We start from the raw sequence: 21,877 nt of genomic DNA on the forward strand, positions 1-21,877 counted from the left end.
GAGAGTGGGGCGTATTAGAATAATACAAAAAACAATTTTAGAATAATATAAAAAAACAATTTCCATTGCATTTTCACATGGAAACTTGGCGTTATTTTTAAATAATTCATACAATCAACTGAAGCCAAGAAACAAAATGAATACATATGTACATGTGAATACACCCTACTGGTTTATCACACTAATCATGTCATAAACTTGAATCATATGAAATTAAAATGCATGATGATGATAATATAACAATTAGTACATGGCCAATGTCAGAAGTTAGAGTTTTTGTTTGATTTTTTAAAAGTTAGTTAATAATAATAATAATTATTGTATATGTGTGTGGTGTGTGGGCACATGCAGGGTCAGAAGGCAGCTCTGTGGAGTCAAGCCTTCTAAGGTTTCCAGGGTTGAAACCCATGTAGAGTGGCTGGAGAAATAGTTCAGTGGTTGAGATCACTTGTGGCTCTTACAGAAGACCTGGGTTTAGTTCCCAGCACCAACATGGTGACTCACAACCACTCATAACTCCAGTTCCAGGGAACCTGACATCTTCTGACCTCCACATATGTACATCCATGCAGGCAAAACATTCATTCACATGAAATGAAATTTTAAAAATCTTAAAGGAAAAATTTTAAAGAAACCCTCACATCATCAGGCTTGGTTAGCAAGCACTTTGCCCACTGGCCCAACACTGGAAGAATAGAAAAAAAAAAAAACATGACTAGACAGTTACTTGAGTATGATGGAATGATAAGTTAAAAACATGAAAATTCCAAAATAATAGAGGACCAAAAAGAAGTATAAACAGCATGGATAAATAGAAAACAAACAATATGCAACAATTATAAACCAGATTTGCCTAGCAATCGTGAAACCCTGGTTTGGATCCCCAATTATGAGTGAATTGATACTGTGGTATGTGCCTGTAATCCTAGCAATCAGAAGTTGAAGGCAGCTTCGTGGAGAATTTAAGACCAGCCTGGGCTACAAAGACTTTGTCTCAAAAAAAGGAAAAAGAAAAAAGAAAAGGCCTTTAAGATGGCCCAGTAGGTAAAGGCACTTGCTACCAAGCTGATGACCTGAGTTGATCTCTAGAACCTAGCTGGTGGAAGCAGAGAACCGATTCCCACAAGCTGTGTACACACACACACACACACACACACACACACACACACACACACACACACTCACACACACACACTTAAATTTAAGAGAAACAGGAGGAGCAGGACGAAGAGGAGGAGGAAGAGGAGGAGGAGGAGGAGAAGAAGGAGAAGAAGAAGAAGAAGGAGAAGGAGAAGGAGAAGGAGAAGGAGAAGGAGAAGGAGAAGGAGAAGAAGAAGAAGAAGAAGAAGAAGAAGAAGAAGAAGAAGAAGAAGAAGAAGAAGAAGAAGAAGAAGAAGAAGAAGAAGAAGAAGAAGCTGCTAAGAACTTAATATCATTTCTCTGGATCCCAGTTCAGCCAAGTGTTCACCCTCTGGCCTTGCCCTTTCACCACAAAACAAAAAGGCAGTCCTTCCAGTCCATCCATCTGAAAGGGCATCACATGTCTCTTTAAAAGCAAACTCGTCTCATTTCCTCATCAGCCCTCACAACTTTTCACTGCAGAGGTAAACATGACATGGAAAGGGAGCTGCAAAAGGGTGAACACAGGAAGGAAATTCTAAGGCGGCTTAAGACACACCTGGGCAGGAAGCGTGCGTGACTCAGATCCAACAGCCAACATCCCTGGTCCCAAGACAGGCATGTTTGTGCAATGTGACCTCATATGTTCTGACAGACAGGTACTAACTAACCCCAATAAACTTAATGTCAGCAGCTGGAAAAACAGAATAGAAATTATCTGTTCAAGCAATCTCATTGTTTACTACCCAGCATTCTTGTACTTCATGAAATGGTTTTTGCCAGTTTGTACTAAAGAGTTTGTGTGTAAACAGAGTTCTGTTGGGAAATAAATTCTGGCTGACCTTACACTCACAGCAATCTTTCTGCCTCCACCTCCAAGTGGCTAGGTAACCTGCCTGTATCACAACACCCAGCTGATATTATGATATTTAGAAGTCCCTTTCTGTCGAATACTTGTTCACCTTCTAGAGATTTACTCTGGTTTATATATAAAATAGTCCCTGCAAAGTTTCTTGCAGTAGTAAAACATGTCACAATAGTTGAACAGAAAGAAACAGCAGTGACACTGTGGGAAAGAAGCGGCTAAGTTCAGAGCTGCCCTGTAAATGGAAATTAAAGAGGATTCCAGAAAGCAGGATGACTACAAGGAAAAGACAAAATCAGGTCCTTGGCTACTTTAACAGGTGCTGGTGATGGTGGGTGGTGGTGGTGGTGATGGTGTGTATGTGTGTGAGTGTGTGTGTGTGTGTTTGTGTGTGTGTGTGAGTGAGTGTATGTGTTCACATGAGGTGTGTGTGTGTGTGTGAGTGAGTGTATGTGTTCACATGAGGTGTGTGTGTATGTGAAGCATGAGTGTAATTATGTAAGTCCTGTGCCCAGCCAACAATTTTTGGGGGGGGCATATTATTTTCTTAAAATTTATTTTTATTATTTTTATTTGTGGTGTGTGCGCTAGTCCACGTGCCAAGGCAGGGAGCCTTGCAGACAGCAGCAGCCTCGAGGGTAGCAACTTCAAGGTCCCCTTAGAGTTCAGCAAACATGACAGGCTCCTCCTGAAGAACTAGAAGGACGGTGTCTGAGGAGTCAGAGCCACATCCTGAGGCCTAGGCCTGCCAAAACCTGAATAACACCTAAACATGGGCTTAAAAGAACCTGTCAGTGACTTACTATCAGAAGTTAATGCAATTCAGAGTCTCTATCCATGCACACTTCCAAATCATTGGAACCTAAAAAATTTCTAGACAGGGAAAAACAAATAAACAGAAATGAGACCACAGAAGCCTGATACCTAGTCTACTGGGCAAGCACTTGTAACCAACCATTAGGTATGCTAGAAGGGTTGCAGGAAGGGATGGAAGGAAGGAACAAAGAGACAGATTCTAGGTGGAGAAATATGGGTGTTAAGTTGCAACTCTGAAAATACAGTTCTGGGGCTAATGAGCCATTGGCTTGAGGACTGTGAACTTGAAAACATGTCAGGCCTTGTAATTACAACACAAGGGTCTGGGGACAGGATGGTCAGTTTGAGGACAACCTGACCTACATGGGATGGGGGGGGGTCACTTCTTGAAGCACAAAGAGAAAAGGAAGTTTAAAACATTGAGTGGAGGTGAGACATGGTAGTGCACACTTGTATTCTTAGCACTTGGGAGGCAGGAGTAGGAGGATCAGTAGTTCAAAGTCACCCTCAGCTTCATAGCAAGTTCTAGGCCAGTCTGAGCAAATAAGTAATAAATAAACAAACAAACAAATGTCAGGGCCAGGGAGATGGCTTAGTCAGCAAGGTCCTGGGTGAGCACCAGGCACTATAGTTTGCATCTGCAACTCCAGTACAGGGCAGACAGATGAATTCCTGGAGCCCATTAACCAGTCAGTCTAAAGATGAGCTCCAGGTTCAGGGAGAGACCCTGCCTTGAAAAATAAGGTAGAGAATGGCTAAGGATATAGACCTCTGGTCTTTGTGTGCATGTGCAAATGGATACACATGCATACACATACAGACACACAAATACATACACACATACACCACACAAACATGTACACACATATGCCACATACACGTGTGTGTGTGTGTGTGTGTGTGTATACACATAATAAACATTTATATACATATACACACACACCTTACATACATATATCACAAACATACACACACAAATTTGGGCAAAATAAAGACATTTTCAGTCAAATACTGAGCAAATTCCTTGCAGATAAATGCTCATGACATATAATCATGTGTAACTATTTAAATATGCTAAGATTCTGTATTTGGTTGGTTTGTTTGTTTACTCTTTGCTCTTGGGGGGCCCTCCATGCAGCTCCCAAATAAATGTACCAAGGCTTATTCATAGTTGTGAATGCCCCGCCTTAGCTTGACTTGTTTCTAGCCAGCTTTTCTTAAATTATTCTATCTACCTTTTGCCTCTGGGATTTTACCTTTCTCTTTTCTATATTCCTTTTTTTTTTTCTTCTTACTCCATAGCTGACTGTGTGGCTGGTCCCTGGTGTTCTCCTCTTTCTCCTTCTTCATTCCTCCTCTCTTCTCTTCTATTTATTCTTTCTGCCTGCCTGGCAGCCCCGAATATTTCTCTCTCCTGCCCTCCTATTGGCCACTCAGCTCTTTATTAGACCAATCAGGTGTTTTAGACAGGCAAAGTAACACAGTTTCACAGAGTTAAACAAATGCAACATAAAAGAATGCAACACATCTTTGCATCATTAAACAAATTTTCCACAGCACAAATGAATGCAACACATCTTCAACTAATGTTTCACAACAAGATTCATTGCATTGAATACTTAAAATGGGTAGTTTACGGTACATAACTACACCTCAGTAAAGCCATTTTTAAAAGCTTTGGAGATTGAAGATGCAGCTCAGATACAGCTCAGTGGTGAAATGCTCGCCTGGTGTGCATGATGCTTGGGTTCAACCTCCAGCACTGCAGGAATAAGTAAATAAATAAGTAAGCAATTCTGGGGCAACTTCTTCCAGGCTCTCTCTTCCTCAATGTCTCTTTCTTGCTGAGACTTGGTTTTAGGATCTCAGGTAAAACTTGACAGTAAGAGAGATGCCGAACTCCCAACAGATCTTGACTACTGGGTGGTGATATTATCTCCTCCCAGAGAAGAATTCACCTGCAGAAGTACAGACCTGAGCTCATGAAAAGAAGCCCATTTAGTCAATTCATCTGTAAGGAGGGCTGCTTGGGAATGTTGGCCACCTATTTTGAGTTCTTGCTGATAGCCCTCCCCCTTTCTGCCTGCTTATTCATAATAGAAACATATTTATGGCATTCTTTAAAGTGAAGGGAATTTTAGGAGGCAATGGAGAGGATAGAGCTGACTTGGAAGACCTGAATTCTGGGTTCTGTAGTGTAAGCACCTGCTCTCTTTTTTATGTATCAAAGACAATATACACAAAGTCCCTAGAATGGTGTTGGGGTACAGTAGTATATGCTCAGTAAAATGGTGGCTATCATTATCATCATCATCATTACTGGGGGTGCTATGTTTTACACATGGCTTGAGTGTGTCTCCCCACAAGTTCATGTGTGAGAAGATTGGTCCTCCTTTTGGTGATGATTGGGGTGGATGAACCTTTAAGAAACAGGGTCTATAAATAGCCTTGGAGGGCTTCTCGTTTGGGAGGGAAAAAATGAGATAGCTCTCATGGGACCTGGTTAGTTCTCAAAGGGGTTGATATAAAAGAGCAAGATCCTGCTCTGCAGCATCGTCCCCTCCACTGTCCTCTATAAAGCCCTCACCCAGCTGAGGAGAAGCCAGTCCTTGCAAAATGTGAACTACGCAAATCACTTTTGTTTGTGTCGGTTGCAGGCATTTTGTTACTGCAATGTGCTGCATGAGTTCTAATAGGTCTTAATAATAAAAACCCAGAATCAGATATGGGGGGAGGGGCTGCTTGAAGCTGAAAGATCAGAGAAACAAAGCAGTCAGCCACTAGCTCTTACCTCTACCTCAGACTGAAAGGGTGATCCTTTCTTCACAACCTCAGACTGAATGCTCAAACTGACTGCCTCAGACTTTATAGACTGCCTAGACTGCATCCATCCCAATGAATCCTCAAACTGGATGCTCTCTCTACAAAATCTCAAACTACATCCTCAGACTGTTGCCTCAGACTAACTACTCAGACTTCCATGAGCTCCTGTCTCCTCTCTCTGCCCAGCCATATCCCTTTCTGTCTCCACCTCCTTAGTACTGGGGTTGAAGGTGTGTGATCCCAAGTGCTGGAATCACATTTGTGTGAGCTCTGTTTCTCTTTTAGACTGGATCAATTTCATGTAGCTCTTGACCTTAAACTAACAAAGATCCATCTGCCTCTGTCTCCCAAGTGCCTGACCTCTATGGCTAACTAGTGTGATTAGCTTTGCACTCTGATCTTCAGGCAAGCTTTATTTGTTAGATCATAAACAAAATATCACCACAGCAATGAAAAATGTACTAAGATAGGTGCAAAGAAACCAGAGATTAGGGCTCTACACATAACTAATCCTGTGAACCACATTTTAGCTACATCTACGAAGGATGAAGGTGAAGATCAATTAGATGCTAGATGATAAAACTGGACACAAACTCTTGAACTTTGATGTCTCTTCTGACTCCAATAATCTATAATTTGCATCTGACAAAGGGGTGATCACAAATGATTACTATAGTATAGAAGGCAGTGAGGTTTGCCAATGATCAGAGCCACTGTAGCAATTCTGATACTGTTAGTAAAGTGTGGTAGTTTAAAGGAGATCGGTCCCCATAGGCTCATATGCTTGCAGACTTGTTCCCCAGTTGGTGAAACTTTTTGGGAAGGATTAGGGTGCATGTCCTTGTTGGAGGAAGTCACTGGGGGTGGGCTTTGGGGTTTTAAGAATTGTGTCATTCTCTATTAACTCCCTCTGCCTCCTACTTGTGATTCAGGACATAAATTCTTGGCTGTTCTTTTAGATAACATGTTTTCACTCTGTGATCACAAATGTTAACCCTCTGGAACTGTAAGCTCAATTAAATTCTTTATTTATAAGTTGCCTTGGTCATGCTACTTTATCAGACAATAGAAAAGGAACCAATATACCACACTAGTTGTATTGTGGCTATGACCAAAATATTCAACAGAATATTTAAAAGAAGAAAGTTTTATTCTGGCTCATAGTTTCAGAGAGTCCATGGCTGTTGGGCTTGAGCAGGGCATCTAGGTAGCAGGAATGTGTGGCAGAGACAGGAAGATAAGAAGAATGCTGGGACAAGGTACTCCCCAAGACCAGCTCCTAGTGACCTATTTTCTCTAGCTAGGTCCCTCCTAATGTTTCCAGAACATTCCAAATAGTGTCACTTGGCTGATAACTATGCCCCTGGCATATGAGTCTATGGAGGGCACTTCTTATTCAAACCACAGCACACACCTTCTATAATATCCACTCTAGGTAGGCACGAAGAAAAGCTGCACTTGGGCCAAAGCGAACTAAGTGTTGTTGTTGTTGTTGTTCAGGTGGTTTTTTTCATCTTGTTTGTTTACTTGTTTGTTTGAGATAAGGTCTTCCATGTTGTTCTGGTTAGTCTCAAACTCACAGAGATCTGCCTGCCACTGAGTCCTAGGGCCTGAGACTAAAGATGACCCATCACACCCAGTATTATCAAAGTTAACTAATAAAATGTTTGGTAATATGATCTAAGACCCTCTTTGTATATTTTGAATGTCCATAGTTGTTTTGTACTCTCTCTCTCTCTCTCTCTCTCTCTCTCTCTCTCTCTCTCTATATATATATATATATATATATATATATATATATCAACCTGGAAACTTGCAGGTTTTAGTGAATTGTAAATGGGAAAACACAGATCCATTAATCTAAGTACTAAGTACTTCAGAGAGAGGGGTGATGAATTTGCAGACATGTAAAGAACTGCAGAACATACAAAGAATTGGGGGAAATTGAATTAAATGAATTAAACCCATCTGTCTGAAAGGATTAGACACCTGCCCAAAGTGTCACCAAGGTGCAGGTCACTCAGCTGTGGAGAGTATTCCACCGGGACCAAGCATCTTCAAGGGAATGTTGTTATCTTAAGCATGATGACAGTGGTCCTGATGCTTGGCAACCCGCCCAGCTCAGGTGGCTTTGTTTTCTCACATCACCATAAAAAGTCTTCTCAATTTCTAGTGTCCTGTTAATTATTGGTTCCATTTTCAAAGGTTAACTCTTGTTAACCTTTGTGAGAGATGAACTTTCTGTCCAAATCATTTTCTCAGTAAGGTGCAAAGACTCTGGCTTCCAGACCCCATGGTGATCTATAAAAATCCTTTACTTTCCTCCCTTCTCCCTATGTTAAAATGTCAGGTCTCCACATCTATGACAGTGATGCTTTGACTCGGCTCCAGCTGGGTGCATTTTTTTCCTAGTTGAACTTGATTAGAAGATGGTTCTAAGGGGCATCGTTTGCTGTCATCAGTTAGCTGTCCCTGTTTCCTCCTCACAGAAAATGCCACTTCCTCAAAAGCACAGCCCATGATAAAAATTACACAGCAGAGCTCTGAGACTTGTTCCTTAAGAAATGGTGGCAAGGACCAGAGAAGATCTGATGGACATCACCAAAGTGACATTCAGAATCCAGTGTGACTTCAGGAGACAGACTTGAATCAGTCCAAGAGAGGACTTGCTAGTGCCAGGTGTGACTCAGTAGAGGGGCACTTGCCTAGCATCACAAGACCCTGGGTCTGAGCCCCCAGACGGAAGGGAGGGAGGGAGGGAGGGAGGGAGGGAGGGAGGGAGGGAGGGAGGGAGGGAGGTCTTCCTAAGTCAGCCTCATCTCAGGTCACATGGGTAGCCAGGAGGCAAGAAGAACCTGTTCTCCAGAGATTTCCAGGGAGTTTGTTGGTGACTTGGCCAGTGCAATTGCAGCTGCACACTGGCCTTCGCTTGACATTCCTGGGCCTGCCTTGCAGAGTCTGATTTAGGGGGTCTGGGGATGAAAATCTGTACTGTCAACAAACGTTCAGGTGGGTTGAATTCTCCCTCAAGGTAGCTTCACAACCCTTGTTTGTACATTTCTTCTTGATTCTCTGAGATGAAAGTCTGTATTCACAGTACTAGAGAGGAGTGAACTATGCAGGGCTGGCCTGAGGGTTAGGAGCCCACTGGCTGTTGGGTCATAACTTCAGGCCAGTTTTAGAGGACAATCTTCTCTTTAGAAAAAAGTATATATTTGATTTAGCCCAATGTTTTAAACTATTACTTTAATATATAATCCATATAAATAATGATATTTTATGTCCTTTTTGACTGTCTTTTATTTTACTGGGGTACATGGTAGCCAGCCTTTCATCTATGGCACGATGGTAGCTTGATGACAGCAAGCCCCCCTGTTTCACAAAGCACTGGGGGGCTTGCTGATATTTTTGCGCTGGAATTGGCATAAATTTGTGTTTTCTCATGTTTTTCATGCTAATTTTTTCTATAATTGGGTTTGGGGATGAATGTTATCACCTCTTACAAAATTACCCCAGATAGTTAACACAAAATTAAAAGTAAACACTTTAGGAATGTTAACACAATGACCCTAGAGAAGCCTCCTGGGCCCGGAGTTTCTCTTTGGGGAAGGACATTCAGCTTTATCATAGTTGTTTGTGTGTAGGGTGTGTGTGGGGTGTGTGTGTGGGGTGTGTGTGGGGGTGTGTGTGTGTGTGTGTGGTGTGTGTGTGGGGGGGGTTGAAACAGTCTCTTGTATAGTCCAGGTTATCCTTAAATTCTGATCTTCTTGCATCCATCTCCCAATACAGAAATTACAGTGTGCACCACTGACTCCTGTTTTGTTTTAATAGTTAAAGAATCATACAAAGGTTTTTAAAATTTTGTCTTCTAGAATGCTTTTTAAGAAATATGTTTTGTATGAAATTATTACCCCCAAAATGTTTAAGTAGCCCAAGTGTGTTGCCTGTAAATTCTATTTCCTTTCAATGACTACAGAACTTGAGGCTGACTTGAGGGTACATGTGTGACACTGCTAGATGTCTGTTGTCACTGGGCCCCTCTTATCACATGGCCTGGATCCATTAGTATTTGGAATATTTTTCCTCCTTTAAAGGGATAGTTTTAAATTTTATTGCTACCTAAGAAATGCTGTTCAGGATCAAATATAAGATTTGAGGGGCATCAAAGAAGTGACACTTGGAACTGAGGTTGACACTTCAAGAGACAGACTTGACTCATTCTGGGAAAGGACTTCCTTGGGCTCAGTGTGGCTCCATAGTGGAGCATTGCTTAGCATGCTGTTTTGTTTCATTTGCTGAGTGGAGGAACCAGATAAAACTTGGGTGAAGGGAAGGCCTTCCCTGTTAAAAGATGTCTGAATCCTTGTTTGAATGTCCAGTGTCACCTCCTCCTGGGGGCCACCCTGCCTCAATGCCAATCCTTCGATGCTCCACTTGAATGGTGCAATCATTCTGTCCCCCAGCTGAGATGCTCAACAACCCCAAGTGACTGAATTACCCCCTCATTTACATAGAATCTAAACACATTAGATTCTCAACAGGTACTTCTTAAATAAACTGATGTATAGTCTCTCAATTTCTGGCCACTCCTAGAAATGACTGTCATTCATAGATAGATAGATAGATAGATAGATAGATAGATAGCTCCTAAAAGCATAGAAAATATAAAATAAGACTGCAAGAACAGGGGTGTGTACTCTGAAAATTCCCAGGAGGGACATACCATCAAGCAAAGATACTCTTAGACTGCCAGGCTGCACCAAAAATCTCAGGAAACAACAGGGCAGGGGCTCAACTGCCAAAGATGGAAGATGCCCACATCCCTGAGTCATAGATACAGCCTATTAAAGCATACATTCCTGAGCTTATACTACTACTGATTAATTTAAAAGCCTCATTGACCACCTTTATGCCAGTTACTATTAACTCACATTGGAAATGCAAATAAATGAAAGAATTCAGCATCTTACCTACTTTTCTTTTGCTGAGCATACCTCAGGGTAACCAAATATTTAAGGAGGCTACATTTTACTGTGTGTATTCCTATTGATAGATTGAGAATGGTTGGGGCTGGGGTGTAGCACTGGCTTAGCATCCACAGGGTTCTGGGTTTAATTCCCCAACAAAACACAAACAAATAAAACAGGAATGGTGGTGACCTGAGGATATGGCTCAGTCAGCAAAGTACTTGCCGTGCAAGCAACAGGAACTGATTTAATCCCCAAGATCTGTCTAAATCCAGATTCTAGCCCTGGGAGACAGACACAGGAGAGTCCTTGGGCTCACTGGCCAGCTAACTGAACCAAATGGTGGATCTCTAGCTTCAGAGATAGACACTGTCTCACAAAATAAGATGAAGAAGTGATGTTGACCTCTGGCCTCTACACACATGTACAAATAAATGCATGGGTACCTGACACATACACATATACATAAACATGTACAGCACATGTATACACACATGTACACACACAGAGGGGGGGAACACTGGAAGTTCAAAGAGGACTTGGAACACCTCCTGAGCTCACATACCTGCAGCCTCCTCACACTCAGAAATGTCTCCAAGAAAGGGTTTGGACCTTACTAGGAGCCTGTGTTTTTCAAGCCTGTACACATCATTTAGCCTCCACATAGAAATGCAAAATACGAGAGAAAACGTTTTCTGTCTAAATTACCACATGGTCAGGCATCTTCCTGAGGCATCAAAAGTCTTGTACATTTCCCAGTCAGCTTCAAGGATGCAAGAGAGGAGACATAGAGTTATTGGGGGAATTATTCAGGTGAGGGGGAAATCAGCAAAACCTCCAACATTGTATGATGTCTCTGAGACCACAAATTAAAAGGCAGTTTTTCCCAAGAAGACTAAAAGGATCATCTGAGACGTTCACGTGGGTGTGGAGAATGGCAGCCTTGAGCACTGGCTAGGCAGAAGCCACAGAGTAGCCTCAGCTTGGCTGACTGACCACCATGCAAGGCGGTGTCCTATGGGTGGACCATCCAGAATTCTAGATGGGAAAGTGAATTCCAAGTCAGAGTGCTGGACAGTGACAAAAAGGAGGCGATATTTGCACCTGAACAACTGAAGGATGCAGAAAGTCAAAGGCTGAGGGACAGCTAGAGGCATCTTTACCAGATACAAATGAGTCCTCCTGCCTATCAGGAAGACAAGGGTGGGGAAGGGAAGACCCTGGCTCCCTTCCCTTCTGCCTCCTTCCAGTGGCTTTGGGCAGAAAGCATTTGGGGACAGAGTGGCAGATGTGCTTTTCTGGGCAGCTTAATGTGCTCACTTTAAAGGCTGAGGTGTGGCATTGGCAAACCTGGCTAACTTTTACCTCAAAATGTGACTCAGTCCTTAGAACCATGAGAAACAATGGCTGACTAAGCCTCCTGGCCTGTGGTCTACACTACTCAGACCCAGGCAGCAGGTGAAAGTCACAACCACAAGTTTCTTGGGGTTGGGTTGTGGCTCAGAGGTAGGACACTTGCCTAGCATGCATGACATCCCAAGTTTGAGCCGCAGAGCCACAAATATTGCTTTCCTCTTTTGTTTTGATATATCTTGTGGTATTAGCCTTGAAAAGTGACGCTGACAGGGATGGTATGGTGTCCAGATCCTGAGCTTTACCCCCTCAGCTGCCAGTGAGAGATGAGAAGGGCCCACAGCCCTCTTTAAGAGTCACCCTGACTGCATGGAGAGGCAGAGACAGTAAGCATCTCCAGCACTGTTGTTAGCAGGGTGGGAAAGACCAGATTCACACCACACAACATGTAAACCATGAGGGGCCAGCAGCTACTGAGACCATTCCCATGCCCCTGGGGCCCTAACTGTATCACTCAACTGCTATCTACTGGACTTGTACCACAAGCCCCAGACATTGTAGCAATTGTATTACCATTGACACCAAGACCGAAACAAGTAAGGCCGGGCAACTTGTTCAAAGCTGCCTACTGCAGAGGGCAGGCAGTCTGGCCGCAGAGCCCAGGCTTCGAATCTCTGTGTTCTGTGACTTCTCCGAGCCAGCCGCCAACTAGAGTTGTGTGACACTGATCTTCAAGTCCATGCTACAGTTCTCTTGTGTACCATTGGCTGCAGCACGTTTCCCACACTTCGAAGGGGACCATCTCATGGCTCTCTCACGTAATCTGTTCTCAGGCTGGGTCTGTCCTCTTGTCAGAATTCACAACTGTGTAATGAGGACAGGGAATGTGTCTTGAGGAAAACATCAGACCCTGAGACTAGCCCAACCCCAACACGCCCCCATAGTGTGAGTCCCACAGATTGGAGCTCTTGTTTGTAACAAAGATTTACACCCTGCCTATCTGTCTCCCTCTCTGATCTTCCTAGTCCATTCCTCAACTCTCTTGGTGCCTCCTGGCTGCCTTGGCTGAGGCTCCTCCTTCCCAGCCCAGCCTGTAGCCAGTGTTTGCCTATGCATGCCTGCCCAGAGTAGCATAGGCCTAGGCTTTCCTTGTCCATATCCCAGAGAGGTCTGCCAGCACTCCAGCATGGAGCAGACCTTCAGCAACTGCCTACCCTACCCGGGTCCACAAGCATTGTACTCAGTATTTTGTTTATTGAGTCATTTATCTTTGTTTACTATTTCCCTCAGTGGCATGTGAAAGACTTTTCCTGGAGGAATTGCAACACACGTGTCTATTTACCCCAGAAAGGGAGCCCACTTCAGACCAAAGCAATGACTGCACCAAAGCTCAACCTGGTGAACCCAGAGTTTTAGTTGTAGTCACTAGCAGGAGAAAGGGTGAGGGGTTCCTTACAGGAGCAAGGATGACTCAACAGCAGCTGCATCACCCAAAGGCCCACCCAACATGGGTGGTGTCTGCTGAAAACTGCATGCCTGGATTTTTCTGCGTGACCTGCAGGCAGCTCAACAGGCCCAAGAATCTCTCCGCAGCTGGGCCCTTGCTTACTGCTTCCATGACCTTGGAGAAGGGCCTGTAAACGTCATCTTTCCCGGGCATTAAAGCTTGTTTTCTTCCTGATTGGACTCCCCTCTCCACCTGCACCATCCTGTTCCATCTGAAGGATGCTGCTATGAAACACTGGACCACAATAAGCTTCCTGAAGGAGCTAGAGTAAATGGTGATGATGGTGCTAAAAAGATACTGAGATGGTAATGGAGATGGCGGCAGCGATGGTGAGGATGGTGGTGGTGGTGGTACTTAGACTGTGCTAGAGGTGCTAGCAGAAGTGATGATGACAGGGATGGTGGTGTTTGCAATGGTATTGAGATGGTAGTGGTGAGTTAGCAAATGTTAGTAAGCTCTTGGGTGGGACCCCAGCACTCTGCACTTAGAACATCTACTGTATGTCAAGAGCCTGGGCTCTCCCCTGCATAGAGCTGGCTCCATCTGCACATGGTTTCATTAGTTTATAAGCACTGAGGTCTATCTACAAGTGAAGCAAGCCAGGGGAGGGTGCTGGAGGCTCTGTCCTTCAAACTCCGGTCTTGGTGAGTGATCAGAAGTCAGAGCAGAGGACACAATGCTAACAGCACCCAGGTTTTTAATATAAAAATGTATGCTTGTCGTGAAAGAGCATAACAAAACACACACACACACACACACACACACACACACACACACACACACACACAATTAGAAATAAGCAGTTTTAAGGCCCTTTCTCCCAGGTGTTTTGTTGTTGTTGTTGTTGTTTTGTTTTTTTATGAAAATCTCCATGTGTGAACTAACAGCCTGCTATTCTCTCTCAATTGACAGATCAAGGTCTCACAGTTCTCTAGAGATTGACCCAGCTCTCCTTTTTCTGGAAAATTCCCCTTTTCCCAAGAAGTTCTAGTGTTACCAGTTTTTATCTCTTGAGAAAAGCACCATTCCATATGGGCTACACTTGTCCTGTGCAGATGGAGCCCTGACATCCTGTGGAGGGGGTGGGTGTGGCTCCAGCTGTGCCCACCATGCCCAGCAAAGGCGTGCCTCGTGCCCCTCACAGCCAACACAGGAGGGCTGCTCCCACTTACAGTAGGCTGCCTGAGCCTGTCTGAGCATACAGAGGGAGTCTTCAAGGTCCTTGACACTCATTTAACAGAGTTGTTCTCTCAGCTCCGTGATCCTCCTGTCTTGGTGCTGGGATTACAAACATGTGGCTCTTAGAGAGGAAACAGAAAAGCAGGCCATAGTGATCACACCTATAATCGATGTTCCTGGAGGCTGAGGCAGGAGGATCCAGAGTTTAAGGTCAGCTTAGGCTATGTAAGACCCAGTCTCAAAACAGTTGTAGTAATCTTTTGATCCTCAGGTAAGAGCTGAGTGAGCATCCCCAGCAGGGCAATCACGTGGAGTCGCACACATGACACTGTGTGTGCCTTAGGAAAGATGCTGGGCTCAGGGAGCAGAAAATGAGGAATTGAGGACATTCATCATGCTGATGGAGATTTATGACTTTGCAACCCCAGGAAAATGATTCAGAAACTGGTCAGGATGATGTCTTATTGGGCAGGTCCTTCTAATTAACTCCCTAATTTAAAAAAAAATAGTAATTTGGAATGGAAAAATCCATCAGTGAAGGCCCAGCAGTAATACGTGGTCATTACAGACCCCTGTGATGACGTGACAAGGGGAACACTTGGTCTAATCCCAAACCAGATCTCAGCCTGCTCCTGAGGAAACATCAGATAAACAGAGACTGGGATCCTTCAGAAATGTCAAGGCTACATGCGAGCACACACACAGTCACACTCACACACACACCCTTCTAAACACTTGCTGTTTTCAAAGGTTCTTTGGCCTATAGTCTTCATGGGGTAGATAAGAACAAGCTTTGGGGGCTATGAAAATTCTGCAATTTTATTTGTGTGACCCACTGCTGAGGCTTTATGGCTCTGGAAGACTGAATATGGGCCTGAGGGCCAGCTCCATGGTAGAACTCATGTCCAGCACCACAAAAGGGAAAACAATGGGCCAGAGTCAGCACAGCCAGGACTTATAGACACGTTGGCCTCTGGGATCCCAGGCCTGGCTTCTGACTTACTCTAACCTGTGCCTACTCTTGCAGCCCCAAGGCTCAGCATATAGGGGAAGAGGAGGGAACTGAGTGTCCTGGGGCAGGTGGCTATACTCCAGACAGAGGAGGCTGGGCAAGCAAGAAATGATATGCAAAGTGGGGTCCTCTCCTTTGCAGCTTTGGACCCAACAGCCCAGCTGGAGGAAAGGCTGTGAAGAAGGATGCATCCACTGACCCATCAGAACAATCAGGCTCTTTCAGAGCAGCCCACAGCCAGCCAAGAAGAATGACCTCCCGGTGTGACAGTTCCTCTAACAGACATGTGAACCTGGGCTCACAATCTCCCCTGCTCCATGTCTGACCAAATCCTGACTCTGGCCAGCTGCTTCCAGAACTACCTTCCTCAAGCTAGGTGTATGCTCCCAACTCTTTGTTCTCAAGATTGAACTAATTGCTATTTCCAGCTCTTAGATGAGAGTCAGCATTTGTATACTTTATCAGTTTCTCATTATGTATTGTGTTGGCTACAAGACCATGAAGCTTTCTGCTACCATCTCAGGTCCTTCCTAAGTAGCCATATAATTGATTCCAGGATCCCTGTGGGTACCAAAATTCACAGATGTTCAAGTCCCCTATATAAATGGCTCCAGATTTGCCAAGAACCCATACACACCCTTCTGCATACTACAAACCACCCCTAGGTGATTCATAATACTTAATACAATATAACTGCTGAGGAAATGGCTGTCAGACTCGGTAGCTATGACAATGTAAGGGAAAACAATTGTACATGTTGCTTTTCGGAATTTTCTAGAATCCTTTTCCAAATATTTTGATCCCCATTTGTCTGAATTCCTTAGATTCTGAACCTGTAGATATTTTCAGTCGTTCCCGACATTCACCCAAGAAAACATGACAATGAAAGTAGGAAAACATAATTTACATATACAACAAAAGCCAATGTTTCCAAGTGCCACCACCTTCTTTCATCCTACAGCAATGCTGCCCAGAACGAGTGAGTACCCTGCCAGGCTCTCCTAGGGAGGACCTCTTGTGTAGTCTCAGGCCCAGCAAACTACATGGCCAGCCCTTCCAGGATTCTCATGGTTCATCAACGCCAAGAGCCAGGCAGATCACCGGTGGGAGCTTCTTTGCCCCATGTCAAGCTAGGTCACCCTCATGTGGGTTTTCAGGCGTGGTCTGGGGACTGCATGGCCTTCAGTACTCAGGAAGGGATGACCAGGCAGCTCTGAAAGCAAAGCTGTGACTGCAACAGCACTGGGCAGGACCTTGAAGGGAAGGTGGAGGAGCCTTAGCTGCAGGGAGGTGCAAAGCCCCTGCTGCTGGGTGAAGCAATGAGATCAGGAAGGGTGAGAGGCTGAGTCACCAGAGCTGAAGGACTATCAGGCAAAGAGGAGGAGGCCTTTCAGGGTTCAACACTTCCTTTCCATCTTGTCACATTAACTTCCCAGAGAAGTTTTCAAGCACAGGACATCTCCTGCCAGGCCTCTCTGACTTTCTGACCTTGCACAAGGCATGTCTAGCACTTTTCCCAGCCATGACTGGCAGCTCCTACTTGCAGACATCCCCAGTCCACTGCCCCACAGCCTCATACCCTCACAGCAGGCTTACATCCTGTCTGGTCCTATCTGCTGTCAGAGTGAACTTGTGAGACCCAAGCCTGATCCAGTGCTGGGGAGAGAGAGGTCTAACCATTAGCATGGTCCAATGGCTCATCTTATCAGATTGACTGGGACCTCTCTGCAGAGCTCTCTCCTGGCCACGGTGGGCTAAGCCATTCTAAACACAGCCTGTTCAGACCCCATGCTGTTCCTCAGCTGACTCCTGTGATCCACTCAGGCTCACAGCCCACCTCCTTGAAGCTTCCCCCGCAAAGCCTCTCAATGTTATCATGCTCCTCCATGTGCATGAGGTCTTGGGGCACGGAGCCTGCTGCGTGGCCACTTTGATTCATGGTAACCGCAGATCTTCAGCCATTCAGTGTGGGCTGAGAACATGGGGGTATGTGCTGATTAAGACTCACAAGCTAGAGAAAAATGACCTAATCAAAGTCACTGCTTCCCACACCACAACTGCCTCCACCCTGAGGAAATGCAGGTCCCTACCTCATGACACCAAGACTCCCACCACCCAAAACTGCAAGGCCAGTGCCTTGCCAGCACTGTTGGGGAGCCGCGTCATGGTGTCCAGTGATCAGAGTCACTGTGGATAGATGCATGCCTTGGTGTCCTCAGAGCACTCTGGAAGCTTATGCCAGCAATGTTGAAGGAGGTTCTAGAAATGACTGTTAGAGCTGGTGTCTTTTCTGCTGAACTCTAAACCATTCATTTAGTGCAGACATGGCTGAGCTGCCCACATGCTCCTTAAACATATCTGACCAGAAGACTACCAGGCACAACTGAACTAACTTGAGGACCGTTTGCACATTTATTTGTTTGGGGTGTGTGTGTGTTTGTAGAAATTGACTGCCCTCATGGAATCAAGATTTTTATTCAGAATATTATTCATTAAAGCTTAAGGTGATTATTTCATAATGCAAGGGTTACAGGGCACTCAGGGGGATTAGAAAACGATTACAAAAATTCTTTTGTAGTAGATTAAGATAACAGGAAACTGCAATTATCACCTGGAAATGCATGTGTAATCACACTGGAAAGAAGTGAAGATCTTCAGCCTGTTTGCCCAGGTAGCAGGAAACCCACAACTCAGAGCCCAAGCAGTGCCCTGATAGCCCAGTGCAGGGTTAGGCAGGAGTGACCTGAAGATACTTGGTATCTACAGCTGCTCGTAGCAGAACACCGGGGAGCAGACCTGGTCTTAAGGCCGGCTTCCTAGGCTTCTCGATGCTGCACAGGGATTGGATCAAGAGCTTCTAATCTCGCCAAAGAGAGTTTCCCAGGAAGGAGTGATGGAGGCATTACAAGAAATTTACTGGGGCTGCACCTGGTGCTTCAGTTTAGCAAGTTTCATGAGACAGTCGTCCCTCCATTTTCTTCTGGCAGCTAAATGTTCTGGATCATCAGGAACCTTCATACAGATGTCCTGAGAGAAGGAAAGGGAAGGAAAAACAGAGAACACATGCAGAGAAACTAATCTGCCAGGAGGGTAATTGTCTTTCCTGTTTATGCCAGCTGTGTGTATACCGCTTCCAAAGTCACAGAAGCACAAACCCCACAGTTAGTTAACACAGCTCCAGATCTCAAGAGATTCCCCCAAGACAAGTCAAAATGAGCTGCTGGTCACCATCACCTTATCCCTAAGTATCCTAGAGGCCAGGGTGCAACTATGGGCATTCAGGGAGAAGCAACCATCAGAACCAAGGGTCAAGACTGCAGCTACTGACAAAGCCCCGCCCACAGATGGCACAGGAGGGGGATGGCCATTATGTGCCAGCTTGCATGCCCCTGGGTAGTCCACATACCTGGTTAACTTTCTCCACTGTGGCCCCTGAGAACTCTGGAACAGGTCCAAAAGTCTTGAGGACACGCTTCATTCCATCACTGTATCTGTCACAGTAGCTTACAATACCTGCAATGGCATGAAAACAGGAACCCACACACCAGCATCAACATTCTCTAACTCTTAAACTGAGACCTATGCAGAAGGTTCTGCCCTGGGAAAGGGGAATCTACAGAGAAGAGGCAGGAGATGAGCAACCTGCTGGCCTTGGTAAGCAGGACCCTCCCCCAGGAGTCTCTATCCTGGCTTTCTGGAAACTAAAATCCTAAAGAGCACTAGACCCCTTGGGCCTGCCATGTGTCCCACACCAGTGCATCTCAGGGGTCCTTGGTCAGTGAACCTCGGGGGTCCTCGGTCTGTGGTGCTCACACTCTGACATGCAGAAAGCAGCTCCTTCAACTATGTATTGCTAAGGGTGTGTGCTGGGCTTCAGTGAATTTTTTCTCTTCATTTTCCTTTTTTTTTTTTTTTGCCTCCCACCCCTTTTCTTTCTTTCTAATACAAGAACTCGTACAGCCCAGGCTACATAGATGACTTGGAATGTCTGGTCCCATGTCCACTATTCAAGTGCTGGGATTACAGGCATATGCCACCACTCCTGCTTGCTGTGGAGTTGGGGATGGAATCAAAGGTTCTATGAATGCTAAATAAGTACATCTTCAGGCTCCTCTCCTCCCCCCACCCTCCTTTTTAGAGACAGAGTCTCACTCTGTGGCCCACAATAGCCTTAAACTCACGGTAATCCTCTTGCCACAGCCTCCCAAGTGCTGGCACTACAGGCATGAATCATCATGAATGGCTTCAATTCATTCTTCATGAACCCCAGATGTCAAAACTCAAGTCACTCCCTCCTTATCACATACTTAAGCCTCAAGGTCAGGTTATACCTTATCTTGTATTTATGAGGTGGTGAGACCTGAACCAGGGTTGTATTCATCACTTGCTACACTTCCATAAGGAGGGTTGGAGTCAGGCCTGCCTGAACCCCTGTGTGCAGGCTGTCCCTGCCCAGCCCAGCTGGTAAATTTCTCTACTGCAGGGCTTTGGAGGAGAAATGAGTGGAGGAGGAGGAAGAGAGGCACGCAGTCAGTACAAGCAGCAGCGGGGCTGTGTGGGTTGACACTGAGATTAAATAGACATGGAACCCAGGTGAGCTCCGAAGGAAAACACAAGCTTGGTCTAGCCTGGGCACCTTTCTGCCCCAGGACACTCAGTTCCCTCCTCTTCCCCTATATGCTGAGCCTTGGGGCTGCAAGAGTAGGCATAGGTTAGAGTAAGTCAGAAGCCAGGCCTGGGATCCCAGAGGCCAACGTGTCTATAAGTCCTGGCTGTGCTGACTCTGGCCCATTGTTTTCCCTTTTGTGATGCTGGACATGAGTTCTACCATGGAGCTGGCCCTCAGGCCCATATTCAGTCTTCCAGAGCCACAAAGCCTCAGCAGTGGGTCACACAAATAAAATTGCAGAATTTTCATAGCCCCCAAAGCTTGTTCTTATCTACCCCATGAAGACTATAGGCCAAAGAACCTTTGAAAAAAAGCAAGTGTTTAGAAGGGTGTGTGTGTGTGTGTGTGTGTGTGTGTGTGTGTGTGTGTGTGTGTGTGTGTGTGTGTTTTCAAACTGGGTCTCACGTAGCTCAGGATGGCCCCAAACTCACCTTGTAGCCAAGGCTGGCTTTGAACACAGTGCCACCTACTCTACTTCCCAAATACTGGGATTACGGGTGTGCACCTTCCACATCCATCTTGAGAAATTTATTAAAGCCGACCAGCATTTCTATCATTAGCACCTGCAGTTAACCACTGGCTGGTTTTTAAAGAGAGATTTTACCGCATATATGTTAGCTCCAGCCATGTTTAGTCTTCTCTGGATTGCCAGAGACCAGAAAACTAGGTAAATGTGACTTTCCCTTAAGAAAATAAGCATTTGTTCCACTTTCCCTATCTGTTTATTTATTCACACTAACAATGATAAAATCTAGACACAACTGCAATGTATTCATTTGGAGTTAGGAGCTAGAGACACCAAATTGAATATATTTAAAAGATGTTAACTGATTTCAAGTTAGTCAGCTCCCAACATAATGGCAAAATGCCTAAGATAACCATGTGTGGATAAGTTGGTGAGCGCTGCACCAGGACTGTGCTCATCACCCACTTGCACAGCCATTGGGAGTGCTGAAGCCAGACCTGCCTTATCCTCATTGTGCACAAGCCTCTAAGCTGGGCTGCAAGCTGGTGGACTTCCCCATTGCTTTGGACATATGGAAAGCAGAACCTCATGGTAGGGAATACATGATGGAGAAAAGATGCTCACCTCGTGATGACCGGGATACAGACAGGAAGAGGGCAGACTCCCAATTCCAGGGCACACCCCCAGAGATCTAACGTGTTTCTAAATAGACCCCACCCTCCTGACACAAATTTATTGTGTGTGTGTGTGTGTGTGTGTGTGTGTGTGTGTGTGTGTGTGTGACATTGTGTGTGTGACAATGTGTGTGTAGGTCAGAGACCAACTTGTGGGAGCTGGTTCTCTCTTTCCACTATGTGGGTTCTGGAAGTCAAATTCAGGTCCTCAGGCTTGGTGGCAAAACCCTTTACCCCTGAACCATCTCAATGGCTCAGGATCCCAGCTCTTAAAGATCCCATGCTGCTTCTCAAATAACACCATGAGCTGGTCACCAAGCATGCTGCACAGAGTCTTTGGGAGACATTTAAGACCCAAACCTTCCAGATTGATTGTGGCTGCATATTTAACCAGCTTATAGTGAAAATGGAGCCCAAGCCCCTCTCA

The 21,877-nt window shown here is 45.1% G+C and overlaps 1 protein-coding gene and 1 pseudogene across 5 annotated transcripts in view; both read right to left on the reverse strand.

Moving 5' to 3' along the window:
* LOC113832717 overlaps positions 1 to 17,580 on the reverse strand; it is a 111,468-nt pseudogene extending 93,888 nt beyond the window's left edge.
* Positions 17,581 to 18,100: 520 nt separating this feature from the next.
* The window catches only part of Cryl1 (crystallin lambda 1), a 145,147-nt gene continuing 141,370 nt past the window's right edge, over positions 18,101 to 21,877 (reverse strand). For all 5 annotated transcript variants that reach the window (XM_027390481.2, XM_027390480.2, XM_027390479.2 and 2 more), the window contains 2 exons: positions 19,048 to 19,154; positions 18,101 to 18,668 (listed from right to left, as the gene is read on the reverse strand). In XM_027390481.2, coding sequence (XP_027246282.1) covers positions 18,555 to 18,668; positions 19,048 to 19,154 — 221 coding nt within the window. In that variant the 3' untranslated portion in view covers positions 18,101 to 18,554. The remainder of the gene's footprint in view (positions 18,669 to 19,047; positions 19,155 to 21,877) is intronic.

Source organism: Cricetulus griseus (genome assembly GCF_003668045.3).
Source record: "Cricetulus griseus strain 17A/GY chromosome 1 unlocalized genomic scaffold, alternate assembly CriGri-PICRH-1.0 chr1_1, whole genome shotgun sequence".
NCBI lineage: Eukaryota > Metazoa > Chordata > Mammalia > Rodentia > Cricetidae > Cricetulus > Cricetulus griseus.